A 21,442-nucleotide genomic window follows, 5' to 3' on the forward strand; every position below is an offset into this window, starting at 1 on the left:
CTCCAGAAGTTCAGTGAGGATCTCTGAATGATCCAATGTTGACCTAAATGACTAATGATGATAAATACAATCCACCTGTGTGTAACAAGTCTCAGTATAAATGGACCTGCACTGTGATAGTCTCAGAGGTCCGTTAAAAGCGCAGAGAGCATCATGAAGAACAAGGAACACACCAGGCAGGTCCGAGATACTGTTGTGAAAAAGTTTAAAGCCGGATTTGGATACAAAAAGATTTCCCAAGCTTTAAACATCCCAAGGAGCACTGTGCAAGCGATAATATTGAAGTGGAAGCAGTATCAGACCACTGCAAATCTACCAAGATCTGGCCGTCCCTCTAAACTTTCAGCTCATACAAGGAGAAGACTGATCAGAGATGCAGCCAAGAGGCCCATGATCACTCTGGATGAACTGCAGAGATCTACAGCTGAGGTGGGAGACTCTGTCCATAGGACAACAATCAGTCATATATTGCACAAATCTGGCCTTTATGGAAGAGTGGCAATAAGAAAGCCATTTCTTAAAGATATCCATAAAAAGTGTTGTTTAAAGTTTGCCACAAGCCACCTGGGAGAGACACCAAACATGTGGAAGAAGGTGCTCTGGTCAGATGAAACCAAAATTGAACTTTTTGGCAACAATGCAACACGTTATGTTTGGCATAAAAGCAACACAGCTCATCACCCTGAACATACCATCCCCACTGTCAAACATGGTGGTGGCAGCATCATGGTTTGGGCCTGCTTTTCTTCAGCAGGGACAGGGAAGATGGTTAAAATTGATGGGAAGATGGATGGAGCCAAATACAGGACCATTCTGGAAGAAAACCTGATGGAATCTGCAAAAGACCTGAGACTGGGACGGAGATTTGTCTTCCAACAAGACAATGATCCAAAACATAAAGCAAAATCTACAATGGAATGGTTCAAAAATAAACATATCCAGGTGTTAGAATGGTCAAGTCAAGGTCCAGACCTGAATCCAATCGAGAATCTGTGGAAAGAACTGAAAACTGCTGTTCACAAATGCTCTCCATCCAACCTCACTGAGCTTGAGCTGTTTTGCAAGGAGGAATGGGAAAAAATTTCAGTCTCTCGATGTGCAAAACTGATAGAGACATACCCCAAGCGACTTACAGCTGTAATCGCAGCAAAAGGTGGCGCTACAAAGTATTAACTTAAGGGGGCTGAATAATTTTGCACGCCCAATTTTTCAGTTTTTGATTTGTTAAAAAAGTTTAAAATATCCAATAAATGTCGTTCCACTTCATGATTGTGTCCCACTTGTTGTTGATTCTTCACAAAAAAATACAGTTTTATATCTGTATGTTTTGAAGCCTGAAATGTGGCAAAAGGTCGCAAAGTTCAAGGGGGCCGAATACTTTCGCAAGGCACTGTATATACTGTATTTTATACCATCTATTGCTTCTTGCCTATGCTGCTCGGTCATTGCTCATCCTTACTTTTATATGTACATATTCTTATTCCATCCTTTTACTTAGATGTGTGTGTGTTAGGTATTTGTGGAATTTTAGATTACTTGTTGATATTGCTGCACTGTCGGAACTAGAAGTACAAGCATTTCGCTACACTCAAATAACATCTGCTAACCATGTGTATGTGACCAATAACATTTTATTTGGATTTGATTTTTCACTATGCTCTAATCTATGGATTTCACATCACTGGGAATACAGTTATGTTTCTGTTGGTCACGGATACCTTAAAAAAAAAAAAAGGCAGGGGGGTGGAGCAGAACTTGTCCGTATCTGGTGTGACGAGCATTTGCCTCCTTCGCATAGTTGATCAGGCTTTTGATTGTGTCCTGTGGAACATTGTACCACTCCTCAATGGGTAGCATGTCTGGTGAGTATGCAAGGCTCTAAAACAATTTGAGGCGGCTTATGTAGAGAATGTAACATTCCATTCTCTAGCAACAGTTCTGGTGGACATTCCTGCAGTCAGCATGCCAATTGGAGCCTTTAACTTGACACATCTGTGACATTGTATTTTGTGACAAATGCACATTTTAGTGACCTTTTATTGTTCCCAGCACAAGGTGCACCTGTGTAATGATCATGCTGTTTAATCGGCTGGAATATCTTGGTAAAGGAGAAATTCTCACTAACAGATTTTAGAGAAATAAGTTGTGCATATGGAACATTCCTGGGATATTTTATTTGAGCTCAAGAAACTTGGGACCAACACTTTACACGTTGCGTTCATATTTTTGATCAGTATAGTCTCAAGAACCAAGGACTACAAAAAAAGGTAAGACTCGGCTAGTGGCTAACATGTCAAATCATGTAAAACTCTATAGAAAGTCGACACCAAATGCGTAGGTATAAAGGAGAGAGGATAAACTTAGTCAATAACACATCCGTTGAAGGGAGATGTACTTCAAAGGAGAGGACTATAAACTTTTAATTTAAAAAACTTCCCAAAACAAATCAATCAGGTTGATTGGAATCAGGTGAGCCTACTTAAGGTGTGGGGGAAGGAAGTCCCGATCTTCAGGAAGTGGGAGTGACAGATGGTAGGTGGAGAGGAAGAGAGTGGGGAATTTTCTGCTGTTTGTATTTAATTTAGCTAGTTGACAAGAACAATGCTCATTAGTCAACATTTTGGTTTCACATCAGTATTGAAGTGCCTGAGTTGGCTATAAAACTGATTGTTATATTACTCTGTCAATTGCCTTAATTTCCAGTGAAATCAGTTGATTTTGAAATCTGTTGATTTACCCCTTTACCTTGTCTTCCAGGTGTCTTACAACATATTCCGGACCCTTCCGCCCACGGACAGTAATGAGTTTGACCCAGAGGAGGATGAACCCACACTCGAGGCCTCATGGCCGCACTTACAGGTAACAGCATAGGCTAGAATTGATGTATACGTTTCTGTGAGTATTCGTTCTGTCTTCAATTGGAGACTGAGTTTTGTCTCCCCCCCATGAGAACCTTTCTGGTGTCATAGCTATTTTTGATATAATGTTATTTTGTATGTGGACATTTGAGCTGGTGTTGAGCGTGTTCTGTTTCTCGGTCCCTGATTTAGTAAGATTTTATTACGGGTCTATTGTCAGGTGCTCATTCTCTCACCACCGTTTCTTTGGAACTGCTGCTCTGCCTCCTTAACCCCTCTGGCGCAGACGTGCCGCTAGTCACCCACCTCGACAACATCCGGTGAAATTGCAGAGCGCCAAATTCAAAATACAGTAATAGTCATAATAAACATTCATAAAAATACAAGTGTTATACAACAGCTTAAAGATGAACTTCTTGTTAATCCAGCCGCTTTGTCAGATTTCAAAAAGGCTTTCACGCAAAAGCATACCATGCGATTATCTGAGGACAGAGCCCCGCTTACAAAAGCATACAAACATTTTCCAACCAAGTAAAGGAGTCACGAAAGTCAGAAATGGCGATAAAATGAATCACTTACCTTTTGAAGAGCTTCATCTGGTTGCAGTCACAAGAGTCCCAGCTACACAATAAATGTTTGTTTTGTTCGATAAAGTCCCTCTTTATATCCCAAAAACTCAGTTTTGTTGGCGTGTTTTGTTCATTAATCCACTGGCTCAAAGGCTGTCAAAGCATGCAGACGAATACATCCTAATAGTACTGGTAAAGTTTGTCGAAACATGTCAAACTATGTGTATAATTAATCCTCATGTTGTCAATTGTCTAAATAATCAATAATATTTAAACCGGACAATAGCATATTCAATAGAAAGGAAAAACAACGAAGGGCGCGCACATGGTCACGCGCACAAACCAGTACTGCATGCTTCCTCAGTCCACTGACAGAAAGGTCTCATTCTTCTTAATTTTTCAGAAAACAAGCCTGAAACAATGTCTAAAGACTGTTGACATCTAGTGGAAGCCATAGGAACTGCAATCTGGGTCCTAACACATTAGATACTCAATAGGCATTCAATTGAAAACCACCCACATAAAAAAAAATCCACTTCCTGAATGGATTTTTCTCAGGTTTTCGCCTGCCAAATCAGTTCTGTTATACTCACAGACATTATTTTAACAGTTTTGGGAACTTTAGTGTTTTCTATCAAAATCTACCAATTATATGCATATCCTAGCTTCTGGGCCTGAGTAACAGGCAGTTTACTTTGGGCACGCTTGTCATCCAGACGTCAAAATACTGCCCCCAAGCCATAAGAAATTTTAAGAAAATCGATGCCTATCTCAAGGAAATTCTTCCTGGTAAAAGTTTTCTTTTCTTTATTACATTTCCAAAGCAACAGCCAGGTTCATTTGACCGCATTTTGAGATTAACCCGCCTAGTCATAAGCCCCTCCCCATGGCCGTCTTGTAACCATGGTTACCACTTAAGGTACTAGTGACCCTACCCATGTTTTGCCTCTGTGACCTTTGACCTCCATCCCTTAACATCTCCATCTCGCTCTTTCTTTCACTGTATCATAGCTGGTGTATGAGTTCTTCATACGATTCTTGGAGAGTCAAGAATTCCAGCCCAGCATTGCCAAAAAGTACATAGACCAGAAATTTGTTCTACAGGTGAGTGAGACTGTTACATTGAGGCTGCACTTTAAAAAATGTAGACTAGTGTTGTACGAGTTTGTAGTTGTTTCATATCTTTTTCTTTCCCTTTTTGTTCTTTCTCCCTGGCTCTCTGTAGCTCTTGGAGCTATTTGACAGTGAGGATCCTCGGGAGAGAGACTACCTGAAAACAGTCTTACACAGAATCTATGGGAAATTCCTGGGGCTGAGGGCTTTTATACGAAAACAGATCAATAATATTTTTCTACGGTAAGACGGCGCTCCTCATTCTCCTCTACTCAGACCGTTGTGGTACTTTCACTGATGTTTCACTAACGTTTATCCACTCTCTCCTCTCTCGTAAAGTTTTGTTTATGAGACTGAGCACTTTAACGGGGTTGCTGAGTTACTGGAGATCTTGGGAAGGTATGTGACCCTGGATTAATTTATGGTTAGTTCTGATGCCTTTGTTCTCAGGCGCTGTCTTAACCCTTTACACTTGTGGGAATTGGACTATATGGATAGGGATAAATTGAAGTGTTTCTTACAAAATAAATATGAAAGGAATATGCCTAAGCATGGTAGCAATTGAAAAGGAACAGTTTGGAGATTATGGGAAACGTATTAGATCAAAGTTGAGGACGTAACAGGTTCACCTGACACGACTGAATCCAAACATTACACTGTGTATTTTACATTTACTGTACTTTTTGTCGCATTTGTCGATAACGAAATCTAGAAATACTCTGGACACATTCACTAACATTATAAGAATAGGTGCAACACAAGACAAATAAATGACAAGGGTTTGAGTGAGAGGACTAACTAGTGTCTCAGTGGTCACACAACTCTCAAGTGTGCACAGTTCCTAAGTAATTTCAATGCACTTTTATGACTCAGTATTCAATTAAGGTGATTTTATTTTTTATTTTGCTCTCCTATAGTGGTTCTTCCTTTAAAAGTTACGAGTTTATGCCGTGACCGTTTGTGGTAGACTGTGGCATTCTGTCATTGCACCACACTATCACAAGGGGGAGTTAAAACTCTGCTCTATCGGAAGTCTAAACTGTGGCAATTAATGGAGGCGTTTTCCATCTGAGAGTCTCTCCTCTGGCACTAGAGTCCTGCATCAGGCAACAATAACAAACTATCTGTGGTCCTGGAGCTAAGAGAGAACTTTTGTAAATAACATGGGGGTATTTCACTTGACATTTGGACTAACGATTTTCCCAAAAAATAGGCGCGGTGAGCTTTTGGTTTCTCTCCCGCTAAAAACAGAAATCATTCTAAGTAACAAACTGGCTTTATTTTAAAATTATTAATGTCTCACCCCATGTTCAAGAATGGCCTTTTACCCTTTAAGTGTTCACTTTTGGTTATTTGAAACAATCATCTCCAAAATATTATTTTTTTAAACAAACCTATTATTATTATTATTATTATTATTATTATTATTATTATTATTAACCCTGCATTATAATTATATAAAAACCCCTTAGATATTCTCACAGATTGGATTTTTATTTAGACTCCTCCAATCCTCCAAATGTTGTTATTGGCGGAGAGTCGGGCAGCATTGGCGGAGTTGGAGAGGGCGAAGAACAAGATGGAGTCACAATCCATGCCAGGCAAACATGCAGATTATTTCTACTACATTTTAGTTGCAACAAGTTTGATCGGGTTTAAATCAGGAGACGTACATGTAGAGATGAGAAAAATGTTTGTAGATTTACTGTAGGCCTACCGTAGGCGACATGAGTCTCACTAGTGTTGAGTAATGTGCTGTTAAGTGTTGTAGGTCTTATTTTTAATTAACCTTTATTTTACTACTTAACGGTCTACTTACTCTGCTGGTGTCTTGACCCAGTTTATGCCTTCATTTGCAATGCAAACCATAATGAATTACTTTGGGAATACATGGAAGGGAAAAAAAGTGGAGAACTTCTCTGTCGGCCCTGAAGGCCTTTTGAAAACAATTAATGAACATGCACCTGTGGAACGGTTGTTAAGACACTAACAGCTTACAGACGGTAGGCAATTAAGGTCACAGTTATGAGAACTTTGGACACTGACTTTGAAAAACACCAAAATAAATGCCTTAGGCATGCTGCAAGGAGGCATGAGGACTGCAGATGTGAGACGCCTAAGACAGAGCTACAGGGAGACAGGACGGGCGGCTGATCGTCCTCGCAGTGGCAGACCACGTGTAACAACACCTGTACAGGATCGGTACATCCGAACATCTCACCTGCGGGACAGGTACAGGATGATGGAAACAACTGCCCGAGTTACACCAGGAACGCACAATCCCTCCATCAGTGCTCAGACTGACCGCAATAGGCGAGCGGCTGGACTGAGGGCTTGTAGGCCTGTTGTAAGGCAGGTCCTCACCAGACATCACCGACAACAACGTTACCTATGGGCACATACACTAATACATATTTTTTTTAAATAAAAAAATTCACTTTTCCCACGTTGAATAGTAGTCGCTGTCCATGGTTCTGAAACACATCAGTGCGTTGTTGAATTAGTGCCTTTTCCTAGACTATATTGCTATGTGCACAATAGCAAAGTTAACCAGCTTATTGGTGTAGTGGAGCCCTTGCCTTATTGTCTATGAAAAGTGAGGAGGAAGGAAACCCCAACTTAATTAGGTCTATAATCAATAGACTAACTGTTAAATGTTGCTGGCTTTATAAATAATATGCAGTGCCTTCAGAAACTATTCAGACCCCTCCACATTTTGTTACTTTACAGCCTTATTCTAAAATGGATTAAATACATTTTCCCCCTCAGCAATCTACACACAATACCCTATAATGACAAAGTGAAAACAGGATTTTAGAAATGTTTACAATTGTGTTAAAAATATTTACATAATTATTCAGACCATTATTCAGACCCTTTGCTGTGAGACTCAATTGAGCTCAGGTGGATCCTGTTTCCATTGATCATCCTTGAGATGTTTCTACAACTTGAGGGGAGTCCACCTGTGGTAAATTCAATTGTTTGGACATGATTTGGAAAAGTACACACCTGTCTATATAATGTCCCACAGTTGACAGTGCATCAGAGCAAAGACCAAGCCATGAGGTCGAAGGAATTGTCCATAGCTCCAGGACAGGATGGGGAAGGGTACCAAAAATGTCTGCAGCATTGAAGTCCCCCAAGAACACAGAGGCCTCCGTTGTTTTTAAATTGAAGTTTGGAACCACCAAGACTCTTCCTAGAGCTGGCCGCTTGGCCAAACTGCGCAATTGTGGGAGAAGGGCCTTGGTCAGGGAGGTGACCAAGAACCCGATGTTCACTCTGACAGAGCTCTAGAGTTCCTCTGTGGAGATGGTTGTCTTTTTGGAAGGTTCTCCCATCTCTGCAGCACTCCAGCAATCAGGCCTTTATGGTAGCGGTCAGATGGAAGCCACTCCTCAGTAAAAAAAAAACACATGGTAGTCCGCTTGTAATTTGCCAAAAGGCACCCAAAGACTCAGACCATGAGAAACAAGATTCTCCGGTCTGATGAAACCAAGATTGAACTATCTGGTCTGAATGCCAAATGTCACGTATGGAGGAAACCTGGCACCATCCCTATGGTGAAACATGGCGGTGGCAGCATCATGCTGTAAGAATTTTTCATCTTTATTTAACCAGGTAGGCAAGTTGAGAACAAGTTCTAATTTACAATTGTGACCTGGCCAAGATAAAGCAAAGCAGTTCGACAAATATAACAACACAGAGTTACACATGGAGTAAAACAAACACACAGTCAATAATACAGTAGAAATATAAGTCTATATACAATGTGTGCAAATGAGGTAAGGGAGGTAAAGGCAAAAAAAGACCATGGTGGCGAAGTAAATACAATATAGCAAGTAAAACACTTGAATGGTAGATTGGCAGTGGAAGAATGTGCAAAGTAGAAATAAAAATAATGGGGTGCAAAGGAGCTAAATAAATAAATACAGTAGGGGAAGAGGTAGTTGTTTGGGCTAAATTATAGATGGGCTATGTGCAGTAATCTGTGAGCTGCTCTGACAGCTGATTCTTAAAGCTAGTGAGGGAGATAAGTGTTTCCAGTTTCAGAGATTTTTGTAGTATGTTCCAGTCATTGGCAGCAGAGAACTGGAAGGAGAGGGTCCAAAGGAAGAATTGGTTTTGGGGGTGAACACACTGAACTCTATCAGAACCAGACCAGGCGAGACAATCATTTGAGAAACCAAGGCTATCGAGTCTGCCGATGAGGATGTGGTGATTGACAGAGTCGAAAGCTTTGACCAGGTCAATGAGTACGGCTGCACAGTATTGTCTCTTATCGATGGCGGTTAAGATATCGTGGGATGAGTGGGATGTCCGCAGCTGCTTTCCACTCTTTGGGAATCTCAGATGACACGAGAGGTTGAACAGGCTAGTAATAGGGGTTGCAACTATTTTGGCAGATCATTTTAGAGAGAAAGGGTCCAGATTGTCTAGCCTGGCTGATTTGTAAGGGTCCAGATTTTTCAGCTCTTTCAGAACATCAGCTGACTGGATTTGGGAGGAGGAGAAATGGGGAAGGCTTGGGCGAGTTGCTGTGGGGGGTACAGTGCAGTTGACCGGAGTAGGGGTAGCCAGGTGGAAAGCATGGCCAGCCGTAGAAAAATGCTTATTGAAATTCTCAATTGTAGTGGATTTATCGGTGGCGACAGAGTTTCCTATCCTCAGTGCAGTGGGCAGCTGGGAGGAGGTGTTCTTATTCTCCATGGACTTTAGTGTCCCAGAACTTTTTTGAGTTTGTGTTGCAGGAAGTACATTTCTGCTTGAGAAAGCTAGCCTTGGCTTTTCTAACTGCCTGTGTATATTGGTTTCTAACTTTCCTGAAAAGTTGCATATCACGGGGGCTGTTCGATGCTAATGCAGAATGCCAAAGGATGTTTTTGTGTTGGTTAAGGGCAGTCAGGTCTGGAGAGAACCAGTGGCTATATGTGTTCCTGGTTCTAAATTTCTTGAATGGGGCATGCTTATTTAAGATGGTGAGGAAGGCATTTGAAAAAAATAACCAGGCATCCTCTACTGACGGGATGAGGTAAATATCCTTCCAGGATACCCAGGTCGATTAGAAAGGCCTGCTCGCTGAAGTGTTTCAGAGACTTTTTTTTCAACAGCAGGGAGTGAGAGACTAGTCAGGATTGAGGCAAAGATGAACGGAGTAAAGTTCAGCGAGAGCCTTGATGAACCTGCTCCAGAGCGCTCAGGACCTCAGACTGGGGTGAAGGTTCACCTTACAACAGGACAACGACCCTAAGCATACAACCAAGGCATCGCACGAGTGGCTTCGGGACAAGTCTCTAAATGTCTTTGAGTGGACCAGCCGAACTTGAACCTGATTTAAACATGTCTGGAGAGACCTGAAAATAGCTTTGCTGCAGCGCTCCCCCCCCAACATGGCAGAGCTTGAGAGGATCTGCAGAGAAGAATGGGAGAAACTACCCAAATACAGGTGTGTCGAGCTTGTAGCGTCATACCCAAGGAGACTCATGTGTGTAATCGCTGCCAAAGGTGTTTCAACAAAGTACTGAGTAAAGGGTCTGAATACTTATGTAAATATGATATTTCCGTTTAACATTTTTGATAAATTAGCAAACATTTCTAAAAACCTGTTTTGCTTTGTCATTATGGGTTGTTGTGTGTGTAGACTGGGCAAAGGGGAAAAACGTTCTAATTGTATTTGTCACGTGCCGAATATAACAGGTGAAGAACTTAGTGAAATACGTACAAGCCCTTAACCAACAATGCAGTTTTAAGAAAAATAATAATGTCCAAAATAATTCAAGAGCAGCAGTAAATAACAATCGCAAGGCTATATAAAGGGGGTACCGGTACAGAGTCAATGTGCGGGGGCACCGGTTAGTCGAGGTAATATGAGGGCACCGGTTAGTTGAGGTAATATGTACATGTAGGTAGAGCTATTTAAGTGACTATGCATAGATAATAAGAGAGAGTAGTAGTAGCAGCAGTGTTGAAGAGGGGGGGGACAATGCAAATATTCTGGGTATCCATTTGATTAGATGTTCAGGAGTCTTATGGCTTGGTGGTGGAAGCTGTTTAGAAGCCTCTTGGACCTAGACTTGGTGCTCCGGTACCGCTTGCCGTGCGGTAGCAAAAAGAACAGTCTATGACCAGGGTGGCTGGAGTCTTTGACAATTTTTAGGGCCTTCCTCTGACACCGCCAATTTAATACATTTCAGAATATATGGCTCTAACTTAACAAATGTGGAAAAAGTCAAGTGGTCTGAATACTTTACGGATGCACTGTATATCTACATTAATAAGACAGCTTCTGTTGCTGTTTTGAGTGTTTAATAGCCTACTGATTCTGTGAGCATCAAGCCTCGCAACATGTTAAGTGAAACATTTTTATCTTTGCTTTGCTGTAATAAAGGCGTTGTACTTGATTTCATTAGAACAGCCTCTGGTATTATACCATGTATTTAGTGTTGACCCTGTTCCATATTGTCCAAAAAATTATATTCATAATAATGCTCTTTTTTTCTTGATCTACTTATTGTTATTACTATTATGATCATTATCGTAATAAGTAATGTCATCATTAGTAGGCTTAGTATAGCAGCCTTGTACAACCACCAGCTGTAGGCCTAAGAGCGCATCCTGTTTAGTCTCTATACTGTAACTTACTTAGGCTTGCCTATATTTCAATATTTGTATAGGCTACTGTATCAATCAGTCATTAATTTGTTCATGTCATCACATTGTATATGAGTCATTCAAGAGTTGAAATGCAATCAAGCATTTTAGTTTTAAAAAAGCTAGCCTTGAATAATTAGCTTAAATAATAAATAAACCGTTCTATTACGGAAATTGCATTCACAATGCAGCCGTTTTTAGTCTTTGCTGTAATAAAGGCTTAACAAAAAAGTTACAACAGACTCTGGTACGCTTAGAATTTATTTAGTGTTTACATTGTTCCCAATGGTCAAAAATTATATTATAATTTAACTGCACCTCTTTGGCACACATAATATGCGCGCAGTGCTTGCTCCTTACCTTATTTTTCTTGAGTTCCAGTCTTTTCCACAATTAATTAAATTTCACACATCTGACTTCCCCTTTACCTCATGAGCAACCAGTAAACATTCCCCCATTTTGAGTTTTTGTCATGTACTCTGCATCCATTTTGCTGTTAATGTTCGGAGTTTGTTATAACCAATTTATTGATGTGCTTATGCTATAGGTCAGGCCCTATTGGTCAAGTACATTTTAATGCATACATGTGTCACGTAAAGAGATCAAGGGTTGAGGGAATAGGGAATGTTTTTTTCTAAACAAATGAGGGCTTTCGTTAACACTACTTTTCTGTCAGAATTCTGTAATTATATTGCAGTTTCAGCAACACGAACTGTGCGATAAACACTGGTAGGCGCTACAGCATGGAAGAGAGAGCGATGCTAGTCACACAATTACTCAGTCTTTTTCTTTTAACACAAAGTAGCAAGTCTGAGGCTGGTACAATCAAATCAATTGCTGGTCGCACTCCCTCTTCTCATTTGTGTGTCTTAATTATTTATTATTATTTTCAAACCATGTGCTTAAAGCATCAGTCAAGCTCAGTGAATATAGTTGATTTGATTAAAACACATAGGATGTGTCTATGGAAAATGACATGTTTAAACATTTTGACCAATCGATTGGTCTAAAGAACAGACAATTCTTGGTCGACCAAGATTTTTGGGGGTTGGGGACAGACGACGTTAGACTTACGGGTGTTTGACATGCTTGTATGACATCTAAAGCACTATTTATTATAATCCTCAACGTTGCATCTTTCAAAATGGATTGATTCCTCTTAATTTACAGCATTTTCCTCACTCGGACAACAAAAAACGTGCGCAATTTGCCCAATTAGCAGGAGGAGGGTTGAGAGCAACATCTTGCCACGTGTGGTGCTCAACTTCCGAAACTCTGTCAGTCAAAAACGCATACAGCCATGTGAAGCGCAGAGCCTGAGCTCTGATGTAGTTTTATAGCATTTTACTGTACAGCCACTGTGATCCTATTTAGGTGCTTATTAGTGTCCAAATCTGCCGGGTACAAGTGTAAAGGGTTAAAGGATTTACCATTTCATCATCCGTGGGTCTTAGTTCTGTAGCCCAGGCTAAAGCTTGTTGGTTACTTTGCATAAAGTAGCTACAGTACCTGTGTAATTTCCATTGGCCCATGTAAAAGCTATTGATCCTTAATGTATCTTTGCCTCAGTCTTGTTAACATTGATTCTCCAGTAAGCTTTATACTAAATTCTTGTCTCTTTGTACTGACGTGTAATTTGCCATCCTGGCTTAGCGATGCGTTTCTCTCTCTTGCAGCATAATCAATGGTTTTGCCCTGCCGCTCAAAGCAGAGCACAAACAGTTTCTGGTCAAAGTGTTGATCCCCCTCCACACTGTCAGGAGTCTGTCCCTCTTCCACGCACAGGTACTGTGTGTATGACTGTGTGCAATCATCATTTTGTTGATGTTCAACATCCGGGTTTGGTTCTCCAACCCTGTTCCTGGAAAACTACCCTCCTGTTTTTTTTTGCTCCAACCCCAATTGAAACTTATCAACCAGCTAAGTATTAGAATTGGGTGCACTAGATTAGGGTTGGAGAAAACTGACAGGATGGTAGTTCTCCAGAAACAGGGTTGGAGAGCCCTGTTCTACATGATTGTCTGTCCAGTGAGTCGATCCTAATTGGTATTCCACATTTTCCAACCATGACATTGACAATGTGTTATGTTTTTCTTTATTGCGACTTATTTTTCCAGTTGGCGTATTGCATTGTACAGTTCCTAGAGAAAGACCCAGCGTTAACAGAACCAGTAAGTGTTATTTCCCCCATGGTCACACCACCTTGTACTCAGAAGGGTCTTTTAATCAGTCACCGTCTCCCTTCAGTCACATTTCTCTCTCACATCTATCGCTCTCACATCTATTAATCTAATCTATCTATAGGTCATCAGGGGTTTACTGAAGTTCTGGCCAAAAACCTGCAGTCAAAAAGAGGTAAGAGCACTGGAAGTTTCCCTTCCTAGGTCTGGAGCTGCTAATGTTAATGGGAGTTTAGATCTGTTACCTAGATAGTAACGACCTGATGTGTTGTCCTGCTCAGGTGTTTGTAACTGTGTTCTCAGGTGATGTACCTCCGGTGTGTTCTCAGGTGGTGTACCTGGGTTAGGGTGTGTTAGTAACTAATTCAGGGCTGCCCGCTTGCCCGGCAACATCTGCCAAGCTAATCTGGCCAGTTAATCAAGCTTTCACATGGCCCGCTTGGGTCAGTACATTTTCAAACTCCAAAACAGACTAATTATTATTTATATTTCATATTTCACAATCTAACCGATGTCTGACGCTTCACTCTTGCTATCAACCAGCATTCCGTTTCCAAGCTGGGGCAAGAATGTCAAAGCCTCAGTATCAAATCAAATAAATCAAATCAAATTTTATTTGTCACATACACATGGTTAGCAGATGTTAATGCGAGTGTAGCGAAATGCTTGTGCTTCTAGTTCCGACAATGCAGTAATAACCAACAAGTAATCTAACTAACAATTCCAAAACTACTGTCTTATACACAGTGTAAGGGGATAAAGAATATGTACATAAAGATATATGGATGAGTGATGTATGGTCAGATTACAGTGGCAAGAAAAAGTATGTGAACTCTTTGGAATTACCTGGATTTCTGCATAAATTGCTTGTCAAATTTGATCTGATCTTCATCTAAGTCACAACAATAGACAGTGTTTTTCAACTAATAACACACAAATCAATATATTTTTTGTCTATATTGAATACATAATTTAAACATTCAGTGTAGGTTGAATAAAGCATATGAACCCCTAGGATAATGACTTCTCCAAAAAGCTAAATGGAATTAGGAGTCCAATCAATGAGACGAGATCGGAGATGTTGGTTAGAGCTGCCTTGCCCTATAAAAAAAATCACTCACAAAATTTGAGTTTGCTATTCACAAGAATTATTGCCTGATGTGAACCATGCCTCGAACAAAAGAGCTCTCAGAAGACCTAAGATTAAGAATGGTTGACTTGCATAAAGCTGGAAAGGGTTAGAAAAGTATCTCTAAAAGCCTTGATGTTGATCAGTCCACGGTAAGACAAATTGTCTATAAATGGAGAAAGTTCAGCACTGTTGCTACTCTCCCTAGGAGTGGCTGTCCTGCAAAGATGACTGCAAGAGCACAGTGCAGAATGCTCAATGAGGTTAAGAAGAATCCTAGAGTGTCAGCCAAAGACTTACAGAAATCTCTGGACCATGCTAACATCTCTGTTGACGAGTCTACAATATGTAAAACACTAAACAAGAATGGTGTTCATGGGAGGACACCACGGAAGAAGCCACTGCTGTCCAAAAAATAATTGCTGCACGTCTGAAGTTCGCAAAAGAGTACCTGGATGTTCCACAGCGCTACTGGAAAAATAGTCTGTGGACAGATGAAACTACAGTTGAGTTGTTTGGAAGGAACACACAACACTGTGTAGAGAAAAAAAGCATCGCACACCAACATCAAAACCTCATCCCAACTGTAAAGTATGGTGGAGGAAGCATCATGGTTTGGGGCTGCTTTGCTGCCTCAGGGCCTGGACAGCTTGCGATCATCAACAGAAAAATGTATTCTCAAGTTTATCAAGACATTTTGCAGGAGAATATTAGGTTCTTTGTCCGCCAATTAAAGCTCAACAGAAGTTGGGTGATGCAACAGGACAATGACCTAAAACGCAGAAGTAAATCAACAACAGAATGGCTTCAACAGAAGAAAATACACCTTCTGGAGTGGCCCAATCAGAGCCCTGACCTTAACCCGATTTGAGATTTTGTGGCATGACCCCAGTTCACACCAGACATCCCAAGAATATTGCTGAACTGAAACGGTTTTGTAAAGAGGAATTGTCTAAAATTCCTTCTGACCGTTTTGCAAGTCTGATCCACAATTACAGAAAACGTTTGGTTGAGGTTGTTGCTGCCAAAGGGGAGGGTCAACCAGTTATTAAATCCAAGGGTTCACATACTTTTCCCACCCTGCACTGTGAATTTTTACACTGTGTTCAATAAAGACATGAAAACATTATTATTGTGTGTTATTAGTTTAAGAAGACTAGACAAACAAATTGTTGTGAAAATTATTCTTTAACTTGTCCCCCTTCATCTATACTGAAGTGGATTTAACAGGTGGCGTAGCTGGTCAGTCTGTCATGGAAAGAGGTGTTCCTAATGTGTTGTGCGCTCTGTGTTTAAAAAATAATAATTGTATTTTACTTTTATTTAACTAGGCAAGTCAGTTAAGAACAAATTCTTCTTTTCACTGACGGCCTAGGAACAGTGGGTTAACTGCCTTGTTCAGGGGCAGAACAACATATTTGTATGTCCTCATTGAGAGTTGGCATGGTTTTATTTTTGTTTTCCAATCAGTGTAAATATCAGATTGTATGGTTGGCTATAATCGCCTATAAGGTACTTGCCCAGACTGCAAATTAAACCCCCCCATGATTTGAAATTATGCATGCATGACTTGCTTTCCTGTAATCTGGCCCAGGCCAGTCATTTTCTCATTCGGGACAGTAGTTTTTACTTGTTACTGGCCTGGTGTTCCACAATCTAATTTACCTGAATGTCAAACCCTGTCAGGTGATGTACCTCAGGTGTGTTTGTAACTGTGTGTGTTCTCAGGTTATGTACCTGGGGGAGCTGGAGGAGATCCTAGACGTGATTGAACCGACACAGTTCGTCAAGATCCAGGAGCCGCTTTTCAAACAGATCTCCAGATGCGTATCCAGCCCACACTTCCAGGTCCGTCTATAGAGAAGGACACAAATCCTGGCGGGTTTTTAGGTCAATGCTGTCTGACCGCCTTGGGATGTCCCTACCCTAAACCCTAATCTTAACCCATACTCTTACCATAACCTGTCCCTGACCTACAACTTCCCTTACTTAATCTTCAAAGGGTTAGGGAAGTCCCAAAGGTCCCGGCTAGCACGGACCCTGGTTTTTAGTGGTAATCTCAGCATATCTATGGTGCTCTTATAAGTACATGGTTGTTGTTGGAGGGTTTAGCCTTGTCCCAGATCTGTTTGTGCTGTATAGCTAACTTCTAGGGTCGTTGTCATGACAACAACCATAGGATCACAAAATTAATCTGAAAAGAGGCTAGTGCGTATGGGTGTAGGTATTGTGTATTAAATCTCTGTGTCCCTGGCAGGTGGCAGAGAGGGCCCTGTACTACTGGAACAACGAGTACATCATGAGTCTGATTGAGGAGAACTCCAGCGTTATCTTACCCATCATGTTCGCCAGCCTGTACAGGATCTCCAAAGAACACTGGAACCCGTGAGTCTACCTCAACACATCCTCACACAGATTGGTCCTATTAAAAAACTTGATTTATCACCTTGTATTTGTTTTCATTAGAGAGAACATAAGTTTTGAAAGAGTTGAAATTGGCTGTTTTTTTACATGTTTTTTATTTTGGCTTGAAGGGCGATAGTGGCGTTGGTGTACAACGTACTGAAAGCCTTCATGGAGATGAACAGTACCTTGTTTGATGAGCTCACAGCTACTTACAAGTCAGACCGCCAGCGGTAAGATATGCTGCATCATTAATGGTGCCTCTGTGGTGTGGTCCTGCATAGTGCTGTTGTATTAAGTGTGTATAGTTTTAGACACCTATTCAAATAGGCCCATGCTCACTACACGGAAAATTACTGTACAGAAAAATTACTGTTTTTATGCAGAATAACACTTTTTTTTTCCTCATACACTGTCTGGTGTGTGTAATATTGTGATTCTTGACTCTAGCAGGATAAGGATATGTACTTAGTGGTGGAAAACCAGTAGTAATATCTCAGTAATCTGCAGCTAGTCCTGCCTTGCCCCCGCCCCCTCCCCCCGTACTGTCTGCAGTGAGAAGAAGAAGGAGAAGGAGAGGGAGGAGCTTTGGAAGAAGTTAGAGGACCTGGAGCTGAAGAGGAGCCTTAGGCGTGACGGGATGATTCCCACTTAACGAAGCGCCACGCTCCTCTCCCATCCATGTCCACTGGAGCACGCCCCGTGGATCCTGTACGGCCATCTGGAACGGCATGGAGCGACCGTGTTTTTTTTGTGTTTTTTTTTCTGTATTGTGCGACTTACTTTATGGTAGATTCACACGTTGTTTCATTATTTCAACAGCACTGTAAATAACTTTTATCCTTAAACTGCTATTATTGCGAAATAAAAATGGTAAAAAAATAAAATAAAACGCGATAAGGAACTTGTGTGGGGGTAAAAATATACTTTGGACATTAAGACTTGAAATGAACAGCAAAGTTAAAACAATCTGTTAACTTCCCTCCTATTTGAGAACCCTACCCACTCTACAAACCCATTTTCCATCTCTGGTTCTACTCTTTGCTCTTTCTCTCTCCTCTCTGTCCCTCTCACAATTGGTGCTTCTGTACCTCTCTCCCTTTGTGGGACGTCCTGACTGAGTGAGATACCTGGGAGGCCCTGCCCTGACCAAGAGGGCACCCCTTCTCTCTGTAAGGACCACCCTCTGACCCCTCCTGACCTGACTCATGCTGAAGCCATGCTGGTATTATATTATATGGACCCAGTAGCCATGAGGAAATGAATTTAACCCCTCGTCCCTCTCAACCCCTCCTCCAAGAGGCGAACATGTTAAGGTCCTGTATGTACAGGGACTAAAATAAAAAAAAACAAGGGAAGATCTCCATACACATACTTACATTCATTCTCTCGCACCATTTTTCTCCCCACTTCCACATTTGTTTCTTTTCACTTGTGTGTGTTTCTCCCCAATGATTGATTGATTTCTGTCAGTTCAGTTGTCTCTTTGGTTTTGTGGACTTTGACCCTGCAGTACCAGGTAGCCTGGTATCAGTCTGGTACTGGTACCCTCCAGCCACACAGAAAATCTGAATTTTTTTAAAAACAATTGCGAGCTATAGAGGAGCACCAAACTCGCCTATTGTGAAAAGGAGTGTCACTCCCAAGTGTGCTTTACACAGTATTACAAACCTGTATATTGTTATTAAATGCAGTACACTGATATATTGTATCTTGTAGTAATTTTGCATATATTTTTGCTTGGGAACAGCCAAGAAGTATTCTGTATATGAGTTAATATGGAACAAGACTATCTGGTATTTATGATTCGTTTTTTCTCTGTTTCCTTCTTAGTTTTTAATCTCTCTTTTGGGATTTTTATTGTTTCTTTGAACATCAGATATTTTTTATTGTGGAGTGGAAGAGGGAATGGCAGAGAGGGATGGCTTGGCCCAGTTCATATCCCGTTTAAATTTACATTAAGTTCAGCATTTTTGCCCCCTTAAAGAATTTGTGCTTTAGGGTGGCCCAGATATAATATGAATGAAAAGAAGAAAAAAGGGGTTGAAGAAATACACGTTTATTTAAAAAAAAAAAAAATCATCATAATTAAACCTGTTTTGTGATGAAAGCTCAGATGCTGGATTGCTTTATTTTCAGACAGCATACCACTATTTACTTTGTGTATGTGATGGAGAGGTGAAAAACACATGAAGGCGTCATGGGTTTTTGATTGTTGCTTAGCTACTCCGCTATGTATTTCATGACTAATTGATTCTGCTCGTCACTTGACTACTCAAGCAAGTCAGCAACAACTAAAGTAGTCTGCAGTCAACAGACCCGTCTCAATATCCTTTGGTATGATGAATGATCGATTACAGGAGTTTACTCATTGTTTGTTAAATTGCTTTGGTTCACCAATAATTAGCAGAATGTGAGTTTTGTTTTAAAAACTGAAAAACCTCTCTGGGATGCTAGTGTCCCACCTCGCCAACAGCCAGTGAAATTGCAGGGTGCCAAATTCAAACAGAAATCTCATAAGTAAAATTCCTAAAACATACAAGTATTTTACGCCATTTTAAAGAAACTTCTTGTTAATCCAGCCACAGTGTCTGATTTCAAAAAGGCTTTACGACGAAAGCAAAAACCTCATTTGAAATTGGCGTGTTGTTCAGAAATGCATTGTCTCAAACAAACGTCCGGTGAAATTGCAGAGAGCCACATCAAATTACCGAAATACTCATAAACATTGAAAGATACAAGTGTTATACATGGGATTAAAGATACACTTGTTAATGCAGCCGCTGTGTCCGATTTCAAAAAAGCTTTACGCTGTTAGCACACAATGTGATTGTTAGGTCAGCGCCTAGCCACAGAAAACCATAGTCATTTTCCAACCAAGGAGAGGTGTCACAAAATTCAGAAATGGTGTTAAAATTAATCACTTACCAATGATGATCTTCATCTGATGGAACTCCCAGGTCTCCATGTTAGACAATAAATGTTCGTTTTGTTTGATAAAGTTAATCTTTATGTCCAAATACCTCTTTTTGTTTGCGCGTTTAGTCCAGTATTCCAAATGCACAAAGCCCAGACGAAAAGCCCAAAAAGTTCCATTAAAGTTTGTAGAAACATGTCAAACGATGTGTATATAATCAATCTAGGATGTCTTTATGATAAATCTTCAATAATATTCCAACCGGACAATACTGTTTTCATTAGAAAGGAAAGGGAAAGAACCTCGTGCGAGACTAAACTAAATCTACTGGAAGCCTTAGGAAGTGCAATCTGACCCCATAGACACAGGATATTGGATAGGCAATCACTTTTTAAAAAAAAACTACATCTCAGATTTCCCACTTCCTGTTTAGATTTTTCTCTTTTTTTGCCTGCCATATGACAAATGTTATACTCAGACATTATCTTAACAGTTTTGGAAACTTTAGAGTTTTCTATCCAAATCTACTAATTATATGCATATCCAAGCTTCTGGGCCTGAGTAAAAGGTAGTTTACTCTGGGCACCTTATTCATCCAAGCTACTCAATACTGCCCCCTGTTCCCAAATAAATTTTAAGTAAAGCTAATTTTACAATACCACAAATATAATGCTACCTTGAAGTGCCACAGGAGGGCAGCAAGACTTCAAATCTGACAGACCCCAAAGCAGCCATTGAGTCACTATGTAGTTGATTTGTATCTGATGTCATTTGTGAGCTTTTATTCAGCACTGTTCCAATATCAATGAAGAATATTTCTGGACCAAGTTTATGAAAACCCTTCCTTTACGAGATCTGTATCCGATTTGTCACTCAGGGTGTGATGTGATCTGACCTGTGTGTGACCCCTTTGAAGGTGGGTGTAATGTTGACCTGACACACACACACTTCAGTTACGCTTGTTTACACCGAGCTGCACTGTTGTAGGGTACATTGGGTACATTAAGACACCGTGGAGTCGGAAAACGCACCTAAATGCAGGGATGGGATATTCCACTGTACTGTACAGTTTACAACACTTTATAAAGAAAGTATGTCAATTGCTCTCTAAACAAGTGGATTATTTCTTACCTACTTGCATATTTAAAAAAACATTTATAGATCTAACTTCATCAGAATATTTTGACAACTTTTTCAATTCACCACAAAATAGTTTTGTTGAAATATCTCAAAGTTGTGAAGACATTACTTTTTTGATGAGCAAGATCAGTGGCACCCAGGGAAAGTGTTGGGGAAATAATTTGGGGACATCTTGTGGTCTTGATGTGAATTTCAGTTGGAGGTGGGAGGGCAGTTACCTCACAGTACCCTACATTTTTTTTTTATTCAACACTTACAAAACATAAACAAATCTTCTCCTTATTTCACTCACATTGCAATGAATAAATAGCGAAGTGTATACACTACCGGTCAAAAGTTTTAGAACACCTACTCATTCAAGGGTTTTTCTTTATTTTTTTTTTTACAATTTTCTACATTGTAGAATAATAGTGAAGACATCAAAACAATGAAATAACACATGGAATCATGTAGAAACTAAAAAAGTGTTAAAGCTAAAAGTA

The 21,442-nt window shown here is 40.4% G+C and overlaps 1 protein-coding gene across 7 annotated transcripts in view; it reads left to right on the forward strand.

Annotated features, from left to right (window-relative positions):
• LOC110505634 (serine/threonine-protein phosphatase 2A 56 kDa regulatory subunit epsilon isoform) overlaps window positions 1-19,013 on the forward strand; it is a 72,720-nt gene extending 53,707 nt beyond the window's left edge. For 6 of the 7 annotated variants that reach the window (XM_036962238.1, XM_021584980.2, XM_021584978.2 and 3 more), the window contains 11 exons: window positions 2,758-2,859; window positions 4,439-4,531; window positions 4,653-4,783; window positions 4,880-4,939; window positions 12,868-12,976; window positions 13,309-13,362; window positions 13,496-13,546; window positions 16,229-16,348; window positions 16,758-16,885; window positions 17,035-17,136; window positions 17,459-19,013. In XM_036962238.1, coding sequence (XP_036818133.1) covers window positions 2,758-2,859; window positions 4,439-4,531; window positions 4,653-4,783; window positions 4,880-4,939; window positions 12,868-12,976; window positions 13,309-13,362; window positions 13,496-13,546; window positions 16,229-16,348; window positions 16,758-16,885; window positions 17,035-17,136; window positions 17,459-17,558 — 1,050 coding nt within the window. In that variant the 3' untranslated portion in view covers window positions 17,559-19,013. The remainder of the gene's footprint in view (window positions 1-2,757; window positions 2,860-4,438; window positions 4,532-4,652; window positions 4,784-4,879; window positions 4,940-12,867; window positions 12,977-13,308; window positions 13,363-13,495; window positions 13,547-16,228; window positions 16,349-16,757; window positions 16,886-17,034; window positions 17,137-17,458) is intronic. The other variant, XM_021584979.2, reaches the window with a different exon arrangement.
• Window positions 19,014-21,442: the final 2,429 nt, after the last annotated feature.

Source organism: Oncorhynchus mykiss, chromosome 25 (genome assembly GCF_013265735.2).
Source record: "Oncorhynchus mykiss isolate Arlee chromosome 25, USDA_OmykA_1.1, whole genome shotgun sequence".
Lineage (NCBI taxonomy): Eukaryota > Metazoa > Chordata > Actinopteri > Salmoniformes > Salmonidae > Oncorhynchus > Oncorhynchus mykiss.